This window comes from Lonchura striata, chromosome 3, assembly GCF_050655825.1.
Source record: "Lonchura striata isolate lonStrDom1 chromosome 3, ASM5065582v1, whole genome shotgun sequence".
Classification (NCBI taxonomy): domain Eukaryota; kingdom Metazoa; phylum Chordata; class Aves; order Passeriformes; family Estrildidae; genus Lonchura; species Lonchura striata.
The window spans coordinates 44,517,692-44,544,485 of NC_140705.1; the positions used below are offsets into that span (position 1 = coordinate 44,517,692).

The window sequence follows — 26,794 nt, forward strand, 5'->3', positions numbered from 1 at the left end:
AAGAACAGAAACATGGATGAGTAATATTTTAAACAGGGACAACAAAACATATTGTTAATGCTCATTTTGCAGAGGAAATCAAATGCAGAATTTCAGAAGACAAAAGCATTGTTGAGGTTGCATTTTCCTCATTGACAATGTGCTAAAGCAAAACAGAAGTATTCTGAACTAAATCTTCCTGTAAAACCCAGAGAACTGTTAAGCAAGTGGAGAATTGACTAATTGATCTAGAAGAATATTTCAGTACTTCATTTAAAAGTATTTTTCCGTTCCAAAGTATTGCTGTATTAACAAAACAAACAAACAAACAAAAAAGTTTTAATGTTTCTTTGTGCAAATACTATGTGATAGCCAGGATCTCAGTGATGGCACTTTGCTTGTGTTTGTCCATTTTGAAGCAGGATTTTGTCAGCAGTTGCCTGAGCCCTAGGCTGTCAGCATGTTTTACTGGTCTTTGTCATGCAGTTTACTGGAAATATTAAAGTATTTTTTTATTCACAGAACTCTTAAGCCATTCTGAAAATGTCTTCATTCTGAAGAAAAAAAAACTAAAATTAAGCCATTTGTAATTATGAGATTTCAGAACACAGGGGTGGGCAGTGACCAAATAACTCTACACAGGTGATTAGAAGCTGTAATTTTGGCACGAGACTGTAGCCTGTGTTAGCATTGATAATGAACCCGGAGTCCCTCCTTGGGAAGCTGGGCGACGATGCAGTGTTAGCCTTAAGCTATCAATGGTACCATTTGGACTACAAATGTGATGTAACAATTTAGGGAGTTTTTACTCACCTGCATTCTATTGAAAGTCTCTAATAAAAATTAGGCTTTTACTTTTGTGCTAATACTAATTGCTGATAATACATGCTTATGTTTGTCGTTCGTTACATGGAACTGTACCAATCAGTGGCTGACTGAGTGTCAGGCACTTAAACATGTAAATTAACTATTAGTCTCATGTCTTTGCTTTTTTTTTCTTTTTTCTCTTAAATGCTAATGAAATTTCTCCATTCTCTCCTTATTGGTAATTTGTAGACTTTGCTTTTATTATCAGTTGCAGTAAATGCTGGATACAGTAAAAATCATGAGCACTTATGATCCTTTGGTTACTGTCTTTTATCTGCTTCACCTTGTAGAATTTTTTTGTTTCTCCTAAAGTGTATTAGATAAAAAGAGCTCATATTTGTATCTTGGTCCTCAAAATGGCTCTTGCTTTTTGACAGAACTTTCAAGAGGTTTGTTTGGTGTTTTCTTGCATAGGTTATTGTTGAGGGAATTTTTTTTTTTTTTTTTTTGTAATGGAGCTCAGAATTCTGCATCAAAAAGCAGTTCTCATTAATAGGAGAATGTTATTGTTTTGTTTTATGTGAGCATTAATACTCTTTCATTCCCTGTTTGCTAAAGGTAGTGCACTTTGTAGTAGTATTAAACAAAAAGGTTTGTAACAAAATTATTTCCATAATAGAATTTTAAAACTTGGCTTTTAGGTGTGCTTTGTGGTGCAATAAATTCAGTTACTGCTAAGATGCACATCTGTAATGGTTCCTTGTGTATCTTGTTTTTTTAGGAATTAGAGAATTTCCTAAATTTTAGCATCCAGAAAAAAGAAATTATTGATGAGGAAACATAAACAAGTGTATAAAACATATGTTGTGATAGTAAATTACTATTTTTTTTTCATATCAGCTCTTAGGGAGCATAGCTATGCAAATCTGAGGCATGTGTAATTGTGTAAAAGTTTGTTTTATATAAAGGAAAAAAAAATCCCTATTAAGGTGTTCACAGAACAAAATGAAAAAAACCTTTGGAAGAAGGAAACTAGGGTTTATATATCATTCATTAAGAACGTTATTGCTTCAACTAGCTGCCAGAAATATAACCTAAGTCTTTTACCTATGTTTCTAATGTAGAATTATCTTTTTTTTTTTTTTCTGCACAGAAAAGTAATTTAGAAATGGGAGAATTATGGGGGATGGAGGGGTGTGAAGTAGAAGAAAACATTATGCTGGGTAAAACTTTCTGCACATGTGTTGCCATCACAGCATACACATCTAAGGTGGTGGAAGCACAGCAATCTGTCAATCTCTTGTGTAATGGGAATGTATAAGTCCCAGCATGCCACCACTGGTTTATTTCCTCAGAACTGGGGACTGTTTTGGCAAGCCAAAATGCAACAAGTGTCTTTATAATAACCACAGGGTCTGCAGGAAAATCAAGTGTAATGATCATAAAGGTGGTTTATGTATTAAGATGGTGAACTCCTTTAAAATATGAATTGCTGATTTTTCAGAAAAACTTGATATATTTATTTACAGCATTTTTCCTGCATCCTTTTATTTCTTGGCACTATAAAGTAAATTTGTTAAGCTAAAATTAATATACTAAAAGAAATTTTACTTAATGGCTTATCTTGTAGTAATTTTTTCTTCCTTACCCCTCCCCAGTGTCAGTTGTCCTACCCATTTTTATTTTTTCTTCGTGTTTTGTGCCTGAAGGTTAGAAGAGGCTGACTGTGCTGGAAGTGACTGCCTGCCTTTTGATTATTCATGGACAGTAATAGAAGGCACTTAAAAAGAACAATGAAATTGCTTATTTTTGTGATGGGCCATCTGTTGAATTGTTTTTTGCAACAATCACACAATAGTATCTATGTCATATCATTCTATTTTCAACAGCAGCTGATTATGTATAGTTGGCTACTTGTCTTTATTTCTGAAGTCCCATGACCATTTTAAATTCACCTCTGCAAACCTTTGCCTCAAAGGTAATAGAAATGTAAAACAGCCGGTGTGTATCTCTTTTTATCTTCTGTTTTTTTTTTCATGTTGTTCCTAATTAAGTAGGCTCTTAAATGTTTAGGTCTGTTTTCTGTGTCTCCCACCTGTAGTTTTATAATAGAAGTTAACATGGAATCGTTTAGCAGTTGGTAAAGAAATGGTGGAGTTCTGCAATAAAGAGTGGGCAAGTTTTGAAAGACTGTGGTACATTCACTGCTTATTAATTATCCCTTTTATTTTTTTCTCACCAAGCAATAATTAGAATCTTTTTCCATGGCTTTCACTAACAAGCATTTTCCTAGCTACAAAGCCACTTGCAGATCTATTGCAGCAGAAGCTGAAAGCAAGATATAACAAATGTGTTGTCTTCTCAGGTCACTGACATTGCTGATGCCATGATTTTGAAGCAGCTTTTTGAAAATCTCTTCCAAAATGGGGTTGTCGTTGTGGCAACATCTAACAGGCCGCCAGAAGGTAAAAACAAACATTCTACCAGTGTTGCCCAAATCCAATGAATCTCAGTTTCTTACCAAACAATTGTATTTATATCATACAGTATTTAATACTAATGAACTCTATAGACTGCAAGAATCAGAGATATTCCAGCTTGTTCCCTGCTTTTTCTTGTTCTTAAAGAAGGAAATGTTTTTCACTTCATCTTACTCCTCCTATATGTCAAACTTGGAGTGTTCTTTCCTCCACCACTCTCAAAACCTTCTGTTTTCTCTGATCTCCTCTACTCTATCCAAACCAGTAAGAGGGTGTTTGGACACAGGGCAGTTTAGGAGGGGTAAAATATTGCCTGTATTGCATGTGTTTAAGGATAGGAAAAGATCATATCTTGTAAAAGAAGGGAAATTATATCCATTCCTTCCCAGTTTCTCACTCAGAAACTTAAAGATGTGGTCCACCAGCTTGAAGGAGAGCCACTTACCAAGGTGCCATTCTTACCTTCTTACAAGCTGGTTTGAAAGAATTAAGTGGAGAATTTTTTCCATTTCTACCTCTTTTTATAGTGACTAGTCATTTCTAGAGACTAGTTAAGTAGGTCCTTCTACAAAGTTCCCAAATCTGTATGGGTTTTAACCTGTATTTTTTTTTGTAAAGGAGAAAAATGTTTGTATTGTATAGCATTAGCAGTTAGCATAATGCACAAACTTGCATGACATTTCAGATTGATCAATTTTAAATACTGAAGTGTTACCTTAAGTGTTAACTGTAACAACCATTAATTTTCCAACCCAAATTAAATGAGTGAAAGACAATCACTAATGATGGGCAATTCTACAATGAACTTTATCTTAGCAAAAAACAAAACCAAAAAGCAACCAAAAAAACCCACCTGAATGTTTTTATTAGGGTAGAAAATTATTTTCCAATGGCTTTTTATCCTTTTTTGCACAAGCAAGACGGAATTTTAACTACTGTCGTTGTGTTGACTACAGAAAGACTGAATGCTGGTGCTTTATTCACTTGAGAGCCATCCTTGGTTTTTCGAAGCACTGCTCTTTAAAGTTCAGGAGAATTTTTTACCATAACTTAAGGATTGTAGGCAATGTTTTAAATCAAGATGTCTTTATTTTTGTATGATTGTTTTTCTTATATATTAAGTCACTGTATCAACCTGAAATACATTCACCTGTTTTAAGTACCCCAGGGAATGACTAAAACAGCATTTCCAGAGCTGAGCTGGGTGTTGGATGATGCCTTTCTCTTCTTTGGTCACTCTTTGTAAGTGCTCGGGGTGTGTCTGACACCCCCCTGCAGGAAAGGGAGTTAGGTTAGTGTAATATGCCACACCAAGGTTTAAGACTGAATGGAGAAATTTATTTATTGTAGATACAAGGAGGAGAAGTGGCTTTTTCATTTGAGAGCAGATGTGCTCAGCTTCTGACCAATAGTGATGCACATAACTTTGTTGAACTCCTGCACTGGGGGAATGTGAGCAAAAATACTGAGATTGCATTTGAGGAGTCCTGGCTTTATTTCTCCACCAAAATTACTGTTTATTTTTCTGATCTCATGAAACAGAGACCTAATACAAAGCTCACAGTCCTATTAGCTAGAAGAACTAATGAGAGTCGCTGTCCTACACTACTGTTACATGTTCACTAATTTTTGCAAGTAAATATGCAATTGATTGCTACATATATTAACAAATGTATGACCATCCTGGTTTGCTGAGTTAGGAATGAGCATGATACATGGCTTCCTAGAACTTCGTTAGTAATTAGGGTAATGGAATTGCCTATACTGATAACTTTTCTAAATGTTTCCACGTACACATCCAATTTTGTGAAAACCATTCTGTAGGTGCCCTGTTGCTGTCTCATGGATTCAGCATCTTCTGTCCACCATGAGGTGTTGGTAAAGCATAAAAGCTGTAGTGTAGCTGTAGCCTTCAGGCCTTATGGGGAATATAAAGGATAATCATAACCTGGCACATGCTTTGTGTGGAATTTTGGTAATATCTCTGCCAGCTGTCTGTATTCTCTTATTCATTCCTTCTTGTCAGTTATAGTGCTAAGTTGCCTTTTTATAAGGCTTCCAAATATTAATGAAAAAGAGCAGATCTTCATACAATTTTAAGTGATTATGTTTTCAAAGAAGTCATTGTGTTATGAACTTACTGGGCAATTGGTTAATTTCTGGAGAAGAAAAGTTTATATTGTATAAATATAGAGATAAGTAAGATGCAAAATGCTGCTTTGCATTTTTTGTTAATTTGGATTTTGTTTGATGATGCAGATCTGCATTTTGTTACATAACATACGTTTTTTTTCTTTATTCGGTTGTATCTTTGCCTCAATTTACATATTAATTTAATTTTCAGGTTTTTGGCCGTAGAGGTGATCCTTTTTCTTGCTTTTGAGGAGGGGACACCTAGCAGAGTTTCTAGAAGATAAAATGTACCACAGTACATCAAATAAGAATTATGCTAACTTAATAAAGACAAATTGTGTATTTTTAGTTTACGTGGGGCTTTTGTCCTTTACCAAATACTTGGATTTAGCAGTTGCATGGTTTGGCCTTACAAGCTATACCAATGTATACCCAGCATTGCAAATAATTTTTATACCCTTGCTTTAGAACAGATGCTGCTCTAATTTCTTCTGCTAGAATTAGTTATATGTCATTAGAGATCTAAGTAATTTTTTACTCCCTGCTGTTTTCACACTTCTCAGGATGTTCTGTTCTTCTTAAGATTGTATTGAATTTTTATGTAGTAAAATAAGAGAAATGGATGTTAGCTCTCATTTTCTGCCTTTTGTTTCTCCTTCTGTCTCTAGCAACATTGAGTTTTATTTCCTAGACTAGAAGACAAACTGAAGTTATTAAGACTAAGTAGCAAAATGGTACTGATTTCATTTCTTTCAGATCTCTATAAAAATGGTCTTCAGAGGGCTAATTTTGTGCCATTCATTGCTGTGCTGAAGGTAAGGAGAACCACTTGTTCAATGCTTTTCAGTTTTGCCTGCTTTATTAATCAATTTGTAGAAGATTTGTAGAGGATTGCTTTGATGCAAGTTTCCACATTAAATATATCTGCTTTAACAATTCTGAGTAAAACTAATTGAAGATAAGGCAAGAAGGGATTTTTTGCTTCTGGAATTAACATGGTTTTAAAGCTGGACTTCCTTAGCATGACAAAAAAATTACCTTTTTGTCTAAGGCAGCAGAAAATGTTTGTTTGGATAAATAAGACTTTCCTGCTGGTGCAGGTATGCTGTGTAACATAGTGTCCCTCTAATATTTATACTGTGTTGTACTTGTGGATATCTTACATTTATACTGCTAGAACAGCTTGCTGTCACTTTGATGTAAGGAAGGTAGAGTTTTTTCTGTACCCCTCAGTTACCTTGTTTCTGGGTCTTTCTCATGTGTAAGTAGTTTTTTTCAATGGCTGTTTTTGGGGCTTCATGTAATGTTCAACAAGCAGTGGCTCTGAAGCAAGCTTCCTTTAGTCTGCATGTTGTCTTGTGGGAGGTCAAAAACTATAATAGTTTCATTTAAATTAAAAAGGGAAGATCCTTTCTCTGTGAATAACACAATTGGCACTTACTTTGCTGTTAAAAATAATATAAGCTGAAATGACACTTAAAAGTTCTGGCCAAGTGGCAGATATTTTTTTATTCACAAGCTAGAATTGTATTGTTATGTTATTGGGGGCTAACGTACAGGTCTCAATCCTGCGCTGCCTGGATTGACATGACATGTCAAATGGAAATAGCAGCATTTCCCTACTTCACAGAAGTATTGCTAGAATAAACACACAAATAATATTAACTATATTGGTATTTAGGATAAAAGAATTGTAAGGTAGAGTGTAGGTAGGTTTGGCTTTGTGGTAGGAGATTTGGAATTGCTGAATTGATGCATTGACTGGATGTTTCTGCTCAGGTGGTCAGCAGTAAAGCTGCTGACAGTGCCTAGCATTTTCAGTGGGCCCTTTAAGAATTCTAAGATTGCTTAATTGCCTAAGAACCTTGGATGGGATTTTCAACTGTTGACATTTGTACAATTACCAGGTTTAAAAGTTAATATGCTGTTGACATGAGTATGGCACTCTGGTACATCTCAGAATGGCTGTGTACAAAGTCAGGGAGCTTACCAGTGAGAGTGGTTCTTACCTGGATGACTTCAGAAAAGTAAGGAACATAAATATAAATGAACAATCCACTTCCATTTCAGATTCTTGAAAAGGGTTTATTCTGTAGCTGGCTGCATTGGATGAGAGCTCCCAGTCATAGAGTATTTTCAAACATAGAAGTAGTTTCATATGCATTTGCTTTTTGAAATGCAGCAACCATGGCAAATCATTATTTTCTACATTATTCTTTGTTGACTGCAAGATTTGTCCCTGATAAACATATGGCTCTTTCATTTCAGTGATTGTCAGGCTTTAAGAATACCTATCATATATGCTTATTTATAGTTTCTTTTTTTGTCTTTTTAGCTAGCTAAATTAAAAAATGTGAAATGTAGTTTATGCATCAGAACACCTCATCAGGACTGGGAAGTTAATAAAAATTTTTAGTAGGGAACAGATGGAATGCTGAGAGAAGCAGTAGAGGTGGCTTAGTCTAGAGGATGGAGTACTGCAAAAAGAAACAAGTATCACAACCCAGACTAGAGACAAATGAATATTATCATCATAATAAATGAAGGAAGAGGCAAATGTTAACATAATCCACAAGGGCCTTTCTAAAATACTGAATTTCCTGTCGTTGTTCTTTTTCCCAGCACCTTTGTTTCTTAACACTGCTCTAAATATATGTGTCTTCAGTGTCACTTTAATAAATATTACCAGTGTAACATTATTCTTTCCCAAGGATATAATTACCAAAAGTTAGATCAGAGCAAACTTATTTGCAAAATGCTTCTCTGACCCTAGTTGGAAAGTGGAAGGATAAAGGGCATGGTGTTAAAATTATTAATAAAAAAATAACGAAATCTACATTTTTAACTCAATACAGCAGAAGTCAGCATTTAAAAATCACACTGGAATGTATTCTAGAGTAAGATTTTAACCATTGACCTTTATGTTACAAAGGTGTGGATAGAACTACACTGATATTCTGGCTTTGGTGGTTTGAGAAATGCAGATTTAGGCCTCCTAGATGTGTGTGGAATCTGTGTGATGGCATTGGTGTGAATGCATAAAGTAGCTTCTGCCTCAGCTGTGCATAATTCTGTGACTAGGAAATGGATTCTGTGCATAATTCTGTTCTAGGATTTTCATGAAAATGTGAAGAAAAACACTGTATTGGTTGCTTGCAAATGTTTGATTTACAGTCTTCTCAAACTTTCCCTCACTCCAAGCCATGCGTGTCTGTGGTAATGTCAATCTCATCTGACCTGTCCCCTGGTACTGGCTTTGGCAGCTGGGACTCCTGTCATAGTTTTCTCTGGGCTCAGAGCCTCCCAGAGGGCTTTTATTTGGGGTTTAGTGGGAGTGAATATGTGGGTTGGTTTTGTTTGGTTTTTTTCAGTAATTAACTTCTGTGATCATAAATCTTAAAATAAGACTTGAGCACTAAAAGTAGTTCAAGTTAACACAGGAGTTTCAAATTCTTTTAAATGTTCTTGGCAAGGTGGAATGAATGGAAACTATTGGCAGTATATTTCTGTGAAGAGATGCTTCACTTGAAATAGAATTCAGGCTCTTTTCATTCCTTGTCAGTGGAACACGTACTTTCTAGATACAGGGTAACTGTTACACAAAAACTTTTCTTGTCTTCAAATGGTCATAAGTAATGGTTCTTCCCCAGATCTAGAGTTACCTTTGTTCATCCTCAGTTTTGTTTCTATTTTCTACCATCTGTGTAATTCCAGTACCTGTGTTTGAGTTCTATTTCTTACAATGATAACTGTAAACCAGTTTCCATGGAATAAGCAAAGGGGTGAAATAGCACTCTAGGGAAGATACAGTTATCTTCCAAAGTTTGTCCATGTTGTCTTTCTAGGTGGTAGATTACTGTGCCAAATGACTATTATGTGAGGTTGCAACTGAAAAGTTCCAATTTTTAGAGCCACATGAAAGCTTCAGATCCTACGGGTGGTAGCTATGTAAAAGCCCCAGGTCTGTGTCATTGGGTGGCTCAGTAACACCACAGGCAGCTTTCTTTGCCCTATGTGCACTCCCTGTTCAATTCTGATCTTATGCCAGTGTTCTTTTGAAATATTAAATAGTTTGAGATGTATTTTTTTCAGCTATTCTTTAATCCTGTAACTCAAAGCTTTATAAACAGGAGAAGACTTTGAATTGATCAGTTCATTGTTGTGGCTAAGATTCTTTGGGACACAGTATTCCATAAGAAAGAGTTTAGTTTCTGCAACAGATAAGAGTGCTTCTTCAATCCATGAAATTTTACAAAGATAGAGCTTTACAGAGAAAAGAAGTATTAGGAAGAAAAATCTTTTAATTCTATAATTGTAATTTGATTCAGTCTCTTCTGATTGAGTTTTTAATCTCACAGTATCTCTTGCTGAGCAATTTAAAGTGTGTGGAATTCCTATGTGATTTTTTTTTTTTTAAGACTGTTCTTGAGAAAACTGTTGATTGCTCACAATTACTTTGTTCAAATGCAGAGAGCAGAAACACTCCAAAAATTGTTACTCTCAACCTAAAAGAAATATACGAAGTTTCTAAATGTTTTAAAGCTGATTTACAAATAAAGCTATGTATCTTGGAATCACAGAATTGTTAAGATTGGAAAAGACCTTGAATTCTGTTGAGTCCAGCTGTTAAGCCCTCACTGCCAAGTCCACCACTAAACCATATCCCCAGGTCTGTCACATCTGCATTGTCTTTCCTCCGGGGATGGTGTCTTGCTTCCTTTGGTAGTCTGTTCCAATGCTTGACAAATCCTTTTGGTGGAGAAATTTTAATCCCAGGTCCTTTTTTGCTGTGGAGCTTTCCAGCCATTCTGTTGCCTGTAGCGCTGCCTGGGTTTGTTGGGAGCCAAGTGCAGGACCCAGCACTTGGCCTTGTTGAACCTCACACCACTGGCCTTGGCCCGTGGATTCAGCCTGTCAGGATCCCTCTGCAGAGCCTTCCTGCCCCCCAGCATATCAACATTGTGCTAATCTTTAACAATTTGATGTAAGATATTATGTGAGGCTCTTGGGAAAAAACAGCAAAAGAAAGCATGCTTTAATTTAGTGTTTTGGCAGTAATTTTGGCAGACATTTAATGAAGACATTTACATCAACCCTTAACCGTTCTGAAATCCTAACTCTAATTCAGTGGCTAGTTCAATTCTTTGAAAAATCAGGAAGGAAAGCTCCTCAAATAATTTGTTGTGTAGAGTCTGTAATTTGAGTGAGCAGTTCTTGAGATTCCAAAGGTTTTGTGAAAGAGTAGCATGAAGCTTCAAAATGTCAAGCTGTGTTGAAGTACCAAGTATATTTTGTGTTTTGTCAGGTTTTCTTCATGCAGTAGACTAGCACTAGTCTAAATTTTAAGTGAAAGTCAAAAAGTTTTAGGACCCTTCTTAGTCTGAAAATAACTTTAAAAGGCCCAATTTTAGAAGAAAATATTTGTCTTTGGCTGCCTGCATTTTGCTTTGAGTAAAGGGGAGGAATCAGCCTCAGAAATCTATTGTCAGTAGGACATGAAATTACTTTCAACGTCTTTTTTTCTCTTTTTTTTTCTTCTACTATTAAGCAGCAAATAATTATTTGTTTTAAAACTATTTGGTTAAAATTACTTTTAACCATAAGTAAACATTGTACACTCCTCTCAAATAGAAAGCAATGCATTATTTATACACAGTTTTGCCCTGTCTTTCTTGAAATCACTTAATGATTATTTATTTAGAATGTTGCTGGCTGTGATTTTAATTAAAGTATACCCTTTCCTACAAAGCAAGAAACTGAGGAATTTAAAAGCATTTTCAGTTTTCAATAGCTTACTATGAGAATGTGAAAAATACTTGCTTTAAAAAGATTTAGAGCTACCCCTAAGGAAATTGTGGGAGTTAGTTTTGTACAAAGGCATTTGGTAGATATAAAATGTCTTTGATGATGCAGTCAGCTTTTGTCCAACCACCTGTGTGAGAAATGCAGGGATTTGTTGAGTGGCGGATCTGCCTCTCTCCTCCCCCCTCTCCCAAAAAAGTCATCTCCTTGATGAAATTGATTTGTCAGTTTGTTCCAGTCTAATGGTGTGATAGCCCAGCAGCTTTCAGTATGTTGAATAGTTAAAACCTGCTTTTGAGGTCAGTGTCAGCCACTCTGACCCCTGTGAACTGTCACCTGAGTCAGAATTGCAGGGATTAAGCCTTTGATATTGTGATGGCTTCGCCTATCAATTGACTTTTTCATTACTGAAGATGTTGGGCCTTTTGTTTCCCTTCTTAGTATGTAACCAAGCAAACTCCTAAGTAGAAGGAGCATTTGTTCTTGTTCTCTCTCTGTGCAAGTAATAGAAGTGCTCATCTTTTGTGAAGTGTACCTAATTAAACATAGAAAAAATAAAAATAGGAAATACAGCATGATTGCAAGTATTTTGTGCTGCAAGTATTTTTGAACCTCAGTATAATTTCTGGGAAATCTTACTTTGGTAAATTTGAGAGACTATCAAGTAAAAAAATGTTGTATATAGAAAGCAAGGTGTCAGATGAGAAGCTAACGATTCCTTCTGCATCCAGCCTTCTAAGCCTCTGTGTGTGTGTTAAATTTAAACACAAATCTTACTTGTATTCTCTAGTTCAGAGCATGTACCTGTTACAATATTTTATAATGTACCTATTGCTTTATTGTGTTCTCAGGGATGAATTGTTCAGTTTGTTTACTTTTTATATCTGTCTTAGACACTTTCTCCTAGACAGTTTATTTAGATGCAGATCGAAACTTTATCTTAGGATTAAATAGTTGCTTCTGTAACTCTGTTCCAGGTATCCTGTCTTCTCCCTTTCTTAAATTGTTAGGATCTCCTGAGCTTTCTTATTTTGTTTGCTTCTTGATTAAAATGAGTAAATGAAAGCACATCATAGATATGAAATAGTTGATTCCTGCTGTATCAGGGTAAATTAGTCTAATTACACGTGGCAGTTCTGTTTGCTTGTGATGTAATGTGAAATGAGGTCCTACCTCCCCCTGAAAAGCCCAAGCCAATTAATAAAGCTTTTAAGCTCTTTGTCACAGGCCACCGTGGAGGTCTGCAGAGAAGAACTTTAATCCAATAAACATTTCATTTAGATCATGAAAAGAAAGCATGAGGAGAAGCTCCTACAAGAGAGGGTGTTACCAGCAATTCTAGTTGTGAAGAGATGTGAGGAATTTGCCAAATTAACCAAGAGGCCTTCATATTTAACACATAAATGTGTCAAAACTAATAATAGAATAATTTAATTTGAGTTGAACCTTATATTGTTAAAATTCTAAGAAGCCACAACTGTTTTCTTCAAAGACTTTGCTGTTGAGTTGGATGGACAGGGCAAGGGGAGGTTGTGAGAAACCCAGATAGCAAATAACACTGACCGAAGCTGGTGGAAAGGGGGAAAAAAAAAGGAATAGATAATTAGGTGTAATTAGTGTGTATGAATTGTTGTCTCCCTGCCCTTGGCTTGAATAAATTTCAGAGAAAAAAAAACCCTAGTGGCAAAAACCCTTTGATGTGAGAGGAGTCATTGTGGTTTGGCAGCATAAAGGCAGTGTTTTATACTTCTTACATAATGGTTGTGATACAGAAAGAGTGAATGGACCCTGCACCCCCCAGCCTGCTTTACAGCAAGGACTTTTGGATTCCCTTGAAACAAAATGCATCAGAAGTTTTCAGTTGTGGGTAATGAGGTAGTGGACCTCATCAGAGCTAAGCGTAAGCCATCTTTAGCCTTTGTTTAGATCTTAATCGCTTTTTTTATTATTATTATCTGGGAAATTCGGTTTCGTAAATCATGACTACTTTTTTTTTTCCTTTCCTTTTTTTTTTTTTTTTTTTCCTGCCTGCCAACAGTTCTGGCAGGAGCAAAGGCTAATACTGGAGAAAAGAAATACAAATCAAATGTTAAAAAGAAAAACAACAGCATAAAAGAAATCTAGATAAATAACATCGTCCAGGGTATAATTCCAGTAAAGTACATGTATTGGGATGAATTTGACCCTTAGCTTAGGAAACATCATGTTATAAATTCAGTGTGAACTCTTGGTGTTTGTTTCTCACAGAACACCACAGCTTGCTTATTAGGAGATTGAAAGTTACAGTCATTAGTGGTTCTTTAGCAAAACTGGGTGTTTTGCAGTGATTTGTGGTTTGCAGGTGGGTTTTTTTTCTTTTGTATTTATTCTTATTCTGCAAGCAAAATTTTTTCCACAGTGATGTGAAATGAGGAGCACTGTTCAGTGTAATTCTTAGTGCATGGAAGTTTACTCTGCCATTCTTATGTTCCCTGACTGGAAAAAGGAGAGGCTACTTGTCTCTGAGCTGGCACAGCCACATCTGTACCTCCTGAATTCTTTCACTTTTGTTTGAATATCTGAAATACTATTCACAGAACAGTACATTTTAAGAGTCTCTCTTTATATTCATGCACCATTATTTTACAAGTTAATTGTCTATTTTTCCTCTTCTTAGGGGGTAGCTGATTTGTAGCTAGACATTAAAATAAGTTATTGAAAAGTTGTACAATAGATCGTATGTTCCTTGTGGTAGCAAGAATGGTGGGGTTTCTTAGTTGTTAAAGTTTTGAAGGCTGTAATGTAAACTTGTGCAACTTCCACTGAATGAATTTTGCCTCTCAATTTATCTCTGCTAAACTCTTCAGTTTTTAAGTTTAAATGTTCTTGTCCCAAGTGTAAGAAAAAAATTGATTGAAAAAGTTACATTTGGCAGCATTTATTTTCCCAGATATTTTTGCTCTAAGTCCACTGAAAAATAATTCCAAGCAAAATGTTTGTTATCCCAAATCAACTTGAGACTGATTACTTTTCCTGATACTGTACAGGTTTCTTGGATGGCATTTAGGAAGTTTTCCTCTAAATTTGTTCATGTGGTTCTTCGGGGTTTTTTTTTGTTTTTTAAATTTTTTTTTGTTTAGTTTTGTAACAGTGTTTGCAATTGGGATAAACATGAAGTATCTGAGGCTATTGAAACAATTTCCTGTATTTCATTACTGCAGAAGTATATAGGGGAAAAGACTGTAAAAAACCCCTTAGTTAACCCTGTACAGCATTGCACTATTTTGTAGAGCAAATAGCCTTTTCTACTTGAAGTTAATTTGGTCTGTGAAAGGCAGTACCTGAATACCATGCCAGATAAGTAATTATTCGTGATTGTAATGTTGGGGGGTTTTTTTCAGGTATAGGTCACAGGAAATTTAGTTAGGGTAGAGTATGTACAAAGCTAAGAAATATGCAGATTTTCTGTTGTAAGATTGTGTAAAAATTATTTACAGTTAATACTTGCACAAAGGTTAGAAAGGTTGATGAAGTGATACTTAGTTTTGCTTTACTATTCACTGCATGTCAGAATGTAATTATGACTGATTCATGAAACTGTCTTAGCAATGAACCATCTTTATTAAAATGCTGATCAAGAAAAGAGCTGACAGTAATAAAGAATAGAACACTTTAGTCTTGTTGCTTTTGAATGATTGCTAATTACCCCAGAGGTCATGTATAGTGCTTAGGAAGATTCATTGACATTTTCTTTAAAGTCTACTGTTTCAACAACATCTGAACAAGGAGACAAAAACTATATGTACATCCAGTGATGCTTAGACCAGGTTTCTCTTCACCACCAAATACCTGGTGTTTCCCTTTCTCCTTCCTCCTCTCCCTGAACATCTCAGTTCCATGGATTAGTGGAGCAGAAAGTTAGGAGTGTTACAGACTTGATCCATTTCCTTTTTTTTTTTTTTCTTTTGTGCTTTTTTGTGCTTTTTTTGTTTTCAAGTAAGGCAAAAGAAGAAAAGGAGCAGCCCTTTGAAGGTACTTCACCTGTACTATGCCTGCTCATGACTGACAGTCTGGTTGATCTCCTTCAGCTGCACCAGAGAGGAAACTGCACTTACCCTTGTACGCTTATCTCAGCACGCTGTGGACAGACCTGTCCAGCTAATGAGCTAGACCAGATTCACATTCTGAAATTTCACATTCTGGTGACTGTCACTTACTGGTGATTTTGAGAGTACAGTGAATTAAAAACCTGTGGGTATGCTTTGTATATCAGCAATATTTTTTTTCATTACTTATTACGTTTTTGCTTAAGATGGTTCTTGTTCTACCATAGTTCTAGAGAATGCCAGTTGTAATGGTATCCTTTGGATGGAAAAACCTTTTCTTGAAATTGCTTAAGGAAGAAATAATATTCTAGTTGATAATGTAACACTATATGGAGTCAAATAATGAAAAATAAAAATGGTTAAGTCTAGTGAGCTTTGTTTACCTGGAACTCTTTCTCTGCTAGTTGGTAACTCTCATCACATGTCTACATGCTGTGTGATGTGGGAGAACATCTTAGGCTGAATGTAAATGTATGAGAAGAATGGTTGCAAATGAACAATCTAATTATTTTCTGTTTTTCTGGGGGAAAGGAGTATTAGTGATCCTGTGTATTGTAAATGGAGACCAAGTCAGAGGATGCATTTGAAAAGGAGGATGAGATCTATGTGAAAATTGTGATTCCTTTTCCTCAGAAAGAGTGGCTTGAAGTTGCACTTCTTAGATAGGCATGGTTACTAATAGTAGGTGTTCTAATGGGCTTGTTCAGAGGCCAAGACTATGAATTGTGCAGCTTTGCCTGCTTGGGGGTAGAACTATAGTCTTCCTTGCTCATTTGGAAAATGAGCTTTTGCTACTGCAGGGCTGCCACTGCATTTTCCAAGTGTCTGGTTTGAGCCAGGCGTGAAAGGCTGTGGAAACTCAGCGTGTGTGGGAATTAAGATGATGATCCTTCTAAATTGAAGCACTCTTGTATCTCTGTTCCCCTACACCTTCTCTGGAGGTCCTCAGATGGGTGGGTTTGGCAGCTAAGTGCTAATCTGAGCACTCAAGTTAATTCTTTGGCTGCTGATTAGAATTGCGGGGTGATTTGTTTGTCTATTCTTATGGTCTAATAGTATAATTTATATGTTGTTTTTTTTTGTTTTAAGACAATTAAAATTCAGAGCAGAGAATGGTAACTAGGTGGACTTCGGGTGATCTTCAAGGTTAAGAAATATCTAGTCACCTGCATTATCAAGTGCTACAAGCTGATCAGAATATGTGAGCTCAGAGAGCACATGATACTTAGTGCAGTGTTCATTGTGGACCACAAGGCCATCCATAGCATTTCAGGGCTTTTTGTGACACAGGGGAGACACGTGTGACATATGTCTTGAGAACTTGCAGGTTATCCAGCTAACCTGGATTACCTTTTGAAATTTTCTGAAGTTTCTTTCTTCATAATAATCTGTCCTGTTGTGTGCTTTAATTTCTTGAGCAGTTAACCATTTTAATAGCTACCATTCTTGATTGCAGCAATAAAGGAATATCAGAGGTGATTACTGGAAAAAAAGTATTTTTTAGTCTGCATTTAATAACTCTCTACAGTAGGTCTATTGACAGTCTAATTTTATCTATTCTGTCTAAAGGTAGTTGTTTTAAGTGTTATGTCTTGAGTTGAGCCATGAGGCTTTACCTTTTTTTTGTTTTCCTTTTGGAATAAAATCTTTTTGTGCCACTCAGTGGGAATGAGACTATATTTACACTGCATTTTTAACTTAACTAATTGCATTTTCAATTCTGTAATGGTATTTGGTCTTTGTATACCTAAATACATAAATTACTTCAAAGTAAATTGTATTGCTAAATAATTTTATGCATTTGAATTGAATAGGGTAAGTCATACTTTAAATATCTCAATACAATAGAAAATCTGTTGGAAACTGTGGATGGTTCCACTAGACTGACTGTAGCTTCAATATTAAGTATTTTATTTTGAAAGGAGTTTAGCCCAAAATTAAATTTGAAAATTTAAAACTATGTGCTGCATCTCCCTTTAGAGCTACCTCCAAGGGTACAGTCTTAACTTGGAGAAGAGATGGTGGTGTTATTGTCAGTGCAAGCCATCCTCCTACTACTGCCCTTTGGTTTGCTGCTGCTGTCCCACCTTTTCTCTCCTCTAGTGTACAGAGCTCAGTTTCTGTAAATAACATTTCCAACTTCTGTTTGGTGGTTTGGGCTTTTTTTTTTTGTTATGTTATTTTCCATTAGCACCTATGGATCTGTACTCTGTCATATATTTACATAAGGAAAAGTTGTCCCTGCCCTGCAAAGCTTATAATCTAACTGCAGGAATCATGTCTTAAAGGGAGCTCTCATGTTTCTGAGAGCATGTTGTGATTCAGATGGTGATGTTTGTGTTGAATGTCAGGAGCTGTTCATTTTATGTATATTCATACAGTTGCTTAACACAATAAGTATGGATGAGCTTTGAAGTGTCTCAGTGAAAATAATTAGCAATGAGTATGGATAGACACCTGAACCTGTAGAAGGGTTAGGAAATTCCTATGTCTCTTTTATTTGTATTTAGAATGGGATCTCTAGGTGGCCAGAGTACCTTCCTGAATTGACCATCAGTCTGGAGAGACCAAACATGTCAATTATTCAGGAACTTCCAAGGAGTAAAATGCCAAATATTTTCAAAAGGACTAAGTATTTCTCAGTTCCTGTTAGCTGTCCTCTGCTTTTGTGCTTACACTGTGTATTACAGAAAATTGCTGTACATCTGAATTCTGTTTTTTCACGTTGTTTACATTTGGTTCAGTTGACTTTCGCCTTCTAAGGAAGCAAAAAAATCACTAGGACTGTATTAACTGTATTTTATAGATCTCTGAAGAGGATTCTTCTATTGCATTTTTGGCTGAAAGGTCTTACATCTAACAGGTTTTTTTGAAAAAAAACTACATCATGTTGGTATCATATTGGAATTAAAAATTGTACATCATTGCAGAAACAAGCAAAGCTTATAGGGGAGGAAATATCTCTGTTAGGCAATGTTTGTATTTTAAAAAGGGTCCAAAAGCATACATAACTTTTGAACAAACAAGTTCTTTTTAACTAGAGTCACTAATGATAGTAGTTTTTCCTGAAGAGTGATAATACTTATTACTTCAAAGACAGAGAAAAGAGAAGGAAATTAAAAAAAAAAAAAAAAAAAAAAAAGGAAAAGAAAAAGAAAAAGGCATCTTCTCTTTAGCTATATTAGTGGTATTTACATCTTCAGTTCCAAGGTTCTTACCTCCGAAACTCATTCAGTGTAATGTCATGGAGTCATAAAAGCTGTCGGTGCATGTAAGGTGTGACAAGTTTGTAAGTGGAACACAAGTGGACTAAAACAATGTAGCACTGGGCACCTATTTGTATTTCATCAAGCTGCAGTGACCTGCATAATATGGCGCAATACAAGTCTGTATCTGAGTGCACAGGACACTTGCTTGTCATTGGCAGCTGAGCCTCCAGCACCACTGTAAATACCAGGGAACAAATTTACACCAGCTAAAGTGTTCAGGTGTGCTTTTGTTCTTTCAGCCCTACCATAGTCATGGAATGCTCTAAGTATATATGGGCCTGTGTTCACTTTTCACTGTGCAGAACACCCTGAGGGAGCAGTAGAGTTTATAAATCTGACTTGAAGGCCAAAGAGATGAGGCTGAATTCATTAAAGATTCCAACTTTTGTTTTGAGGAAAAAAACAAACCATAATCATTAACAGCATTACTAAATTTCCAAGTATCTAAAGTTAATCTAAGTAATTTCATAGTCCTCAAAGCTGTAGTAGTAATCTGCAGTGTTTTTCCCCTACCAACTTAAAGAAAATAGTACTTAAGTTACTTATGGAAAAATAAGTTACTTAAGTTACTTATGGAAAAAAAAACCATTAGGTGAAAAGATGCTGGCAAAGAAAAGCTAAATGAACTAGCTTTGCTGTGAAATTTCAGTAATCTTCCTTCTGACCTTGGCTGCCAGATGATGCTGAAGAAAAGCTTAAACATCCTCCCTTCCTTGTGCATATTATTTATTACATGCCTCTGGAACTTTTTTCTTCTGCTTTGTTACTCTCTTTCTATGTGATTTCTCACAAAAAGAAAGGGAATAGATTATAATAATATTGTAGCACCAATGCTATTCTGTTTGTAGTAGCCTTAGTCCAAGATAATGATTTGATTAGCATGGCTTTTTCACTTAGTGGAATTAAAGATACATGGATTTTTCTGGGATTCTGCACTTTCAGGATGAATTTTTTTACCTTCTTTCTTCAGCTGTATCTCTTTGCAGAGAAGTTGGAGGTTTAAAGTAGGTATATAGTTTTCACTGATAGCCAAGGGGAAAAAAATAGTGCAATGAGTCATCACAGTAATTCCTGCAGATATTTGTGATCTGTGTCCTATGCAATGCATTTGTTCAAAAGGGCCATTGTTCCTCAAATCACTGATGGTAGTTTATCTAAATGTTTTTCCTGTGGTACATGTAGTTGACTGAGGTTTGACATTTCCAATTTTTTATTTGAATTATTTGAATGGCCTCAAGGAGACCTTGAAAAATTGAAACATGGAATATGAAACATTGAACAAGAGTATTAAAGATAAACCAATAGTTCATAATGTAGTGAAGAAGCACACTGATTTAGTGGATTTTAGCAAATGGAAGAATTTTACAGGTGTTGAATTACATTTAAAAAAAAAGTTTTATTGCTTTAATTAAATTGTTGATAGAGCTGTATTTTCTAAAATGCTAAAACTTTTCCTCTCTTTCTTCTATAGCTTCTTTTGCTTCTTGCTATATATAACACACAGAAGTTGTGAGTGTTGGAAGTAGTCATAACAGATAAGCAGAGCTATTCCCTATCTTGGAGTGGGGGGTTAAAATCTTGATCTTACTATCAGTAGTGAAAATTTTGCTGTCAGCCTCAGGCCTTGAATAAAAAAACCATCCTTTAGTACAGCTGGGTTTAAGTTTTCTAACAGAAGCAATTGTTGTAACTACTCAGGGACATCTGTATCACACTTAGAATCCTACAGGTTGTTTAAAGGAGAGCAAAAAAAAATCCTTTTCTGAGTTAATTCAGACATTGCAAAAATGAAATAAAGTCTTTTAGATATAGAGCTTTGTTTATTCCCCTCTCATCCATTTTGCAGCAAAACTTGGTGTAGTTCATGTATTTGATCTTTTGATCTTTATATTATAAAATCTTTACTCTTCTTAGTAGAAGAAAAAGATAAAATTATTTTTAGCTTGTAACATAGAAGTAGTTTCACTTGTTGCTAGAATTTGTGTTCCATTAAACTTATAGTGCTTCTCATTTTGTATTTCAAAAGGTATATATTTTAATGTGAAAATAATTTTTGCAACAAAGGAGTGCCTAGAGAAAATGAATAATATCCACCCTCATTTTATTCCATGTGCTTCTAATCTATATTAATTTTTTAATTGATGGACTTGTGATAGACCTTTTTGTTTTGCATATGTGAGTTATTTTCAGCTTATTTCTTTGCTTTGATAATTGCAAATGAGACTTCAGCTTTTAGATCTTGAATTTCAGCTTTATAGATGTTATTCATGCTGATGGTTCATCACAGCAGTGTGTCTTCTCTGTATCACAGACAGTAGTAAATACAGCTTTGGCTCAAGGAAAGCTTTTTTATTTTTTTTGTCTCTGTAGAAATACTGCAACACAGTCCGGCTTGACTCTGGAATAGACTACAGGAAACGAGTGCTTCCAGCTGCTGGAAAACTTTACTACCTGTAAGTTTATCTATGATATTATATTAGCATTTTTTTTTCTTTCTTATTAGCCAATAATTTCCTATTCAATGGGAAAAGAAAAATGTATAGTAGAATCAGTAGGGTGTGACTTTTCCTTTCTTTGCCTTCTGGTCCATTTTATTCAGCAAACTGCTTTCCATTATGCCTTGATATTAACTTCATTAAACTACATTTTTGGTATCCACACTAGCATCATTTCTAATGTGTGACTGAATAAAAGCTAATTAGATTTTTTTGGGGAGGTGTGGTGTTTGGAGAACTGAAGTGACAGATGGTTAGAAAGTAATGAATATCCTCTTGTAAGAGATTGCACAATTCTCTTATAATAGAAGAACATCCTTATTGTATTTAAGTAATTAAGTATTTATAGACATCCAGTGACAAGGATTTATTTAATTTTGGGTGTTTCCAGTGCTGTGGATTAAAAAACCCAACAACCTTCTGTTTTGACAGATTGTTTCTGTTTATCATAACAAAATTTCTTTAGCACTTTATATTTGCAAATAAATATATTTTAAAAATACATTCACTGTTGTGTTTCTGCTTCCAGCATAAATCTGCCTAATAGGAACATCCCCTTTAATACTTTGAAACCTTTCCAATGCAAACATTTTTCTGTCTTGTATTTTCTCTTGTAATATTATTTAATCAATGACAACCTGAACAAAGCAGACTACAATAGCTTAATATTAAATTTATAACAGTTCTATCTTTAAAATACTGATTTAAAAATCATGTTTCCATTAAGACAGATGGGGTATTTTCATCACTGTGATGCGTGTTTGAAACGAAGTATGTCCATGCTACTTTTTAATGAGGTTAGATGTTGTAGGTGTTTGTCTGGAAGGAGGAATACTGCTTGGTAGAACTACAAGTGGTAACTCTTCCTGCTTTTGAAAGGAAGTGACAGAATTTCATATATGGAGAACAGGTCCACTGCAAGTTCTGTATCCTTAAACGGTGGCTATATGAACTTGAGGAAAGTAGCTCTTGTTCTGTATTCTTGACTGGCTGCACTGGCTCAGTGCTTTGTCACGCCTGCTCAGAAGCTCTTTTTGAAGCCACCCCTGACACTCGAGTGTTGCTCACCACGGCCCTGGCTCTGAGTGCTGCTGTCCCTGCCGGCGGTGCTGCCCCCGGGCCTGCTGCGCTCTGGGACTCTCTGTTGGACACTTGTGGAGAGCACTTGCCCCATTGTTTTCAGTGTCCATATTCTGAAGAAAGGAAAAGGATGTTGTGGTTTCTAGCAGGTAATAGGCCAAACATGATGCCTGTGGTATCAGCTCTCAGAGAAGAAGCAGTAGATACAAATTCCAGGAGTAGTACCCAGCCAAAATATTTCATTGTGTTCTGTAAAACTTCTGATCAAGTGAATGGCAGAGATTGGCAATAATTCTGTCTTACGTTCTCTTACTGGAAAGATGTTGGTTGCCTTCAGAACCTGATGTGTAAATCATTAAGAAGCAGTGGGGGGGGAATTATTAAAAAAACCCCATAGCTGCCAATGGAATTAGGTACTTATTTCTTTGTCCTTTCTTCTGCTGAAGGAATCACATTGATTCTTCTATTCAGTTCTATTCAAACTGGTTCATTGGAGCTTTCAACCCTATAGAATTAGCTAAATATGTGAGGATTCCTTTTGTTTGGCTTGTTTTAAAATAAGGTACTGTGTACAGTATTTTACTACAGATTTCTAAAATTTAATTAGCAGTCTTGTCCCCCAAAGAAAATGTTCTTGTTCAACATGTATATGTTCTTCTATTAATGGCTATAGTATCATTGTCACATTTTTTTTAAAGAATCCTCTTGATGCTTCATATGTTGTGCAGTCCTGTCTTCATTTAAAATATGTAACTGAGGGTTACTTAAAGCTGTTTCATACTAATCTGAGAGCAGGCAGTGTAACACCATTACAAGATGCCTGATCAAAGCAACTTCATCGATCTCAGTCTCAGGTGTCTGTTTTCAAAACAAACTGTCTTGGCAATTAGGTACAAATATCCACCATAGCATCATACTCACCTGTCTCTTCTGGTAGCCTTTCAGTTGAAATTTCTGTTACTGATGTGCATGCACATGCACATACTCTCTGAGATAGATACAGATGTATAGATATATGTATATTTATACACATATACACACATTCTTTACCACCTTTTATGGCCTTTTTTTTCTGGTGTTGTCTGTTCTTTTTCATTTATCATTTTGTCAGAGGAATGCATCACACCAGTATCAATGTTGAAAGAAACTTCTAGAATTTTATGCAACCTCCTAGTCAGAAAAGGTTTTTAACATCTTCAAAATGTCACTTGTATAAGTTTGTGGGTTTTAAATTTTTTTCCCCAGTTTTTTGTATCTACAAGGTTTGTCATCATTAAACTTTAGCTCAAAAGTAGTTACTTCAGTTCTCCTGTTAAAATTTTTAAGGTGCTTAAGGCCTTAATGAGCAGGAGAGTATTTGTTTAACAAGCTGGTAGTCGTGTGAAGCAGTGTGACTTCAGTGCATCAAGATCTGTAAGATTTCACACCAAAAGAGTTTACACAAACTTCAGTGAAACATTATATATCCTAGTTCTAGTTTGTTGTCTACTGTAACATTAATTTACTATTCTCAGCTAGAAATCCTACCTGTCTGTCTGTCTATCTATCTATCTATCTATCTTTAAGAATAAAACATGGAAAGATTTGCTCTCTACCCTATTCAGTGACTAAAAAAAAAGTTCTCTGATTGGACTGATTTTTTAATTCCTGTGGCCCAGAAGATGAATATAAACTTTACTTCAGCTATCAGCACAGATATTTTGCATTTCACCATTTTGCATTTCATCTGTGGGTGATCTTTTCCCAAGCAGTATTAGGAACAGGGGTTGGGAAACTGCTAAAACTGCTAATGTAGAGATGATAGTGGTATTTTTAATTTCACAGTTTAATTTTGCAAATTGTTTGGTCAATATAGTAGGTTGACTTGACACAGCAGCTTCTCCGCCCCCCCCCCCCCCCCCCCCCAGATTAAAAAAAAAAAGAAAAATCTGTTTCAGCATTTAATTTCACAAAGTCCCCTCTCAGAAATTTCAAAGGATACTTCTTTAGGTGCTTGACTGCCTTGCCTTGCCTTGTCTATTTGCTCTTATTTTGCATGCAAGATAGAGCCAGAAGCCTTTTTTCTCATTGTGTACACATAGTGTTAATGGGTCTGCTCTGCCTGTATTGCCTCATTACTGGAAACAGCTCAAAACACAGAAGTCTTTCACTGTATGCAAATAAGGCAGAATCATCTACCTGAGAGTTAATATTCTCTACTTTTAAGTGTATTCTAAATGTAATGTTTGTATTTAGAGCATAACATCCTGTTCTCTTTTTTTTATGGGCAAAAAGCTAAGCAGGCTCAGGCAGCTGTTTGATGTTGGCTTCAAGTGTTATTAATTTCATATTCTATTATTCTTTTCACTGTAGCACAAGTGAAGCTGATGTGGAGGCTGTCATGGATAAGTTGTTTGATGAGCTGGCTCAGAAACAAAATGATTGTACGTAAGTTAATTTCTCTTGAAAGAGAATACATTTAGAACACAATGCCCAATCTCCACTGACCAATTAATAAGTTCCATTGCTGTATATGGGTTGATGCCACACTCAAGTGGCAGTCATTGTATCAGCATTTTGTCTAATTTATGTGTTGAATCATGTGCTATTATTCATGAAGCTATGCATTTCCTATCTGTAAGAGATGAATTTTATAGTAATTATCCAGAGAAGATTGAGTCTTTGTTCATGTTCCCATAGTAACTAGACCAAGGATTCTAAAAGTGCAAGGCAGAGAGCTGAGGCTGAATAAAGCGTGTGGAACCATTGCAGACTTCACGTTTGAAGAGCTGTGCGACAGAGTGAGTACCCAGTCCAATCTAGATCAGTTAATGCTCAGGCTTTTCACAGTTGAAAAAAAATTAAAACCACACAAACTTGCTATTTTCCCAAGTTGTATTAAATTAAAAAGGCTTTTTTAAAAAAAATTTGATTAACAGAAATATTTTTAACTTAACAGGAAAAAACCCCTTTCTTCAAAAGAGCCATACTAATTTTCTTTTTCATGATATAGTAAATTCACTCTTAGGTGTATCACAGATTATCTTCAAAAATCCTGCTATGATATATGCCTGGACTAACATTACTGCTGGTATATGAGTGGTGGTAACATCTCAATATGCAAATAGCAATCAAATACTGTTTTTATAATCTGGGGTTTCAGTTTGATACTCAAGCAAAGGAGCAGTGATCCTGGCACCACTAGAGTAACACTCTGTCCCTATGCTTTGGTTTCAGCTGCATGTATAAGGAATGTTTAATCCCAGACCTTCTCAAAATATGCCAGATTTTGCTAAATACTAAACGTGTGAGATGTGAATCTTTAAAAGTTCTCCTTGTATTTGACCTCCAGTGGGTTGGAAGACAATTCCCCAGGAGTTGCACTGCGCTTCAGTGATCTCTGTACTGATGTCTGAAATTGCTGTTAAATTATCACAACCCTAAACTGGGCCAATAGCACTTTTGATTCAGGATGGTGACCAGTCTTTTGGTGATAACATTATGCTTTCATTTCCTTGCAGCTACAGAGTTGATAACTATTTGGACAGAAATTTCACTGGTTGTGTTTCAGACTGTAGGTTTACGACTGTTGGTTTTCAGACAAAACTAATAAGCCATTTGTAAGAGTGGAGGTGTGTCATGAGTAGAATAACTTGCTTTTCACTAAAGGCTTTGAGACTTTTACTGCTTTGTGCCTCTTAAAGTATGGGGGAGCTATGCTGTCAGCAAATACTAGTACAATTCTTTAGTCCAGTAAACGCCTTATATACTTAAATGTGATAATAAGTTGCTTCTAAGTAGAAGTGCTCTAATTAGTTTACATGTCAGTGGTCTGAAGGTTCTCATCCTGTTCAAGAATTATTTGAGGTTCAGATAATTCTTACATGAATCACCCAGGACTTAGGAAATCTTGCTGTCTCAATTCAGATGCCTTCTGCAGATGTGTTATGATAGTCTCTTACAGCAAAATCATTTGCTTAAAGCTGAAACAATATGGCAAACAATAAATGGTTTTCTTTTGACAACTTCCTCAGTTATCACTGATTTTTCTCTTCAGATCACTGATGTATCTTTATAAATATGACATCAGTATGTTGGTAAGGGGGTATCAATGTGCTCCCTTCGTAGGCAGAAAAGTATAGTCATGAACTTCAGAATTGTCTGTTTAATTTAGATGAACGGCCAGAGTTGCCTCCACTGTGTTTTTTTCTTTCATTACTGTAAACTTTTAGAAATGATTCATAGCAATGATAGAATATTTCACTCAGTATAAGCTGCATTTAGGACCTTGCCTGCCCCATTGCTCTGTTTGCATGACCTCCTGCCATTAAAATCTGCTAAAAGAAAAACTGCAAAAAAGGAAAAATGCAGCTGTCAACCCATTAAACCCTCTTCTTTTTTTTTTTTCCATGAATTATTTTAAATTTTGATGGAAAAAGTTAAACATGCAGTGTCTTTTTTAAACAGTCAGAGAGGAAAATTGCTCCCACTCATGTCACAGAAGATACAGGGAGGATCCAGAAGAGTGCACTGGTGGTTTATAGCAAAAAAAATTACCCATAAATGAGGAGACATTCACCATGACAGGAAGTATAAAATCTTTTATATATATTCCAGTAAGCTTGCTAATAGTGGGAGTGATTTGTGGAGGGATAAAGCAGAAATCTGTAGGGGACATAGCAACA

At 35.7% G+C, this 26,794-nt stretch overlaps 1 protein-coding gene across 3 annotated transcripts in view; it reads left to right on the plus strand.

Annotated features, from left to right (window-relative positions):
* AFG1L (AFG1 like ATPase) overlaps positions 1-26,794 on the plus strand; it is a 64,123-nt gene that overhangs the window by 18,119 nt on the left and 19,210 nt on the right. For all 3 annotated transcript variants that reach the window (XM_021553832.4, XM_085574956.1, XM_085574957.1), the window contains exons 6-10: positions 3,152-3,251; positions 6,156-6,214; positions 20,926-21,008; positions 24,483-24,553; positions 24,810-24,910. In XM_021553832.4, the coding sequence (XP_021409507.1) occupies positions 3,152-3,251; positions 6,156-6,214; positions 20,926-21,008; positions 24,483-24,553; positions 24,810-24,910 (414 nt within the window). The remainder of the gene's footprint in view (positions 1-3,151; positions 3,252-6,155; positions 6,215-20,925; positions 21,009-24,482; positions 24,554-24,809; positions 24,911-26,794) is intronic.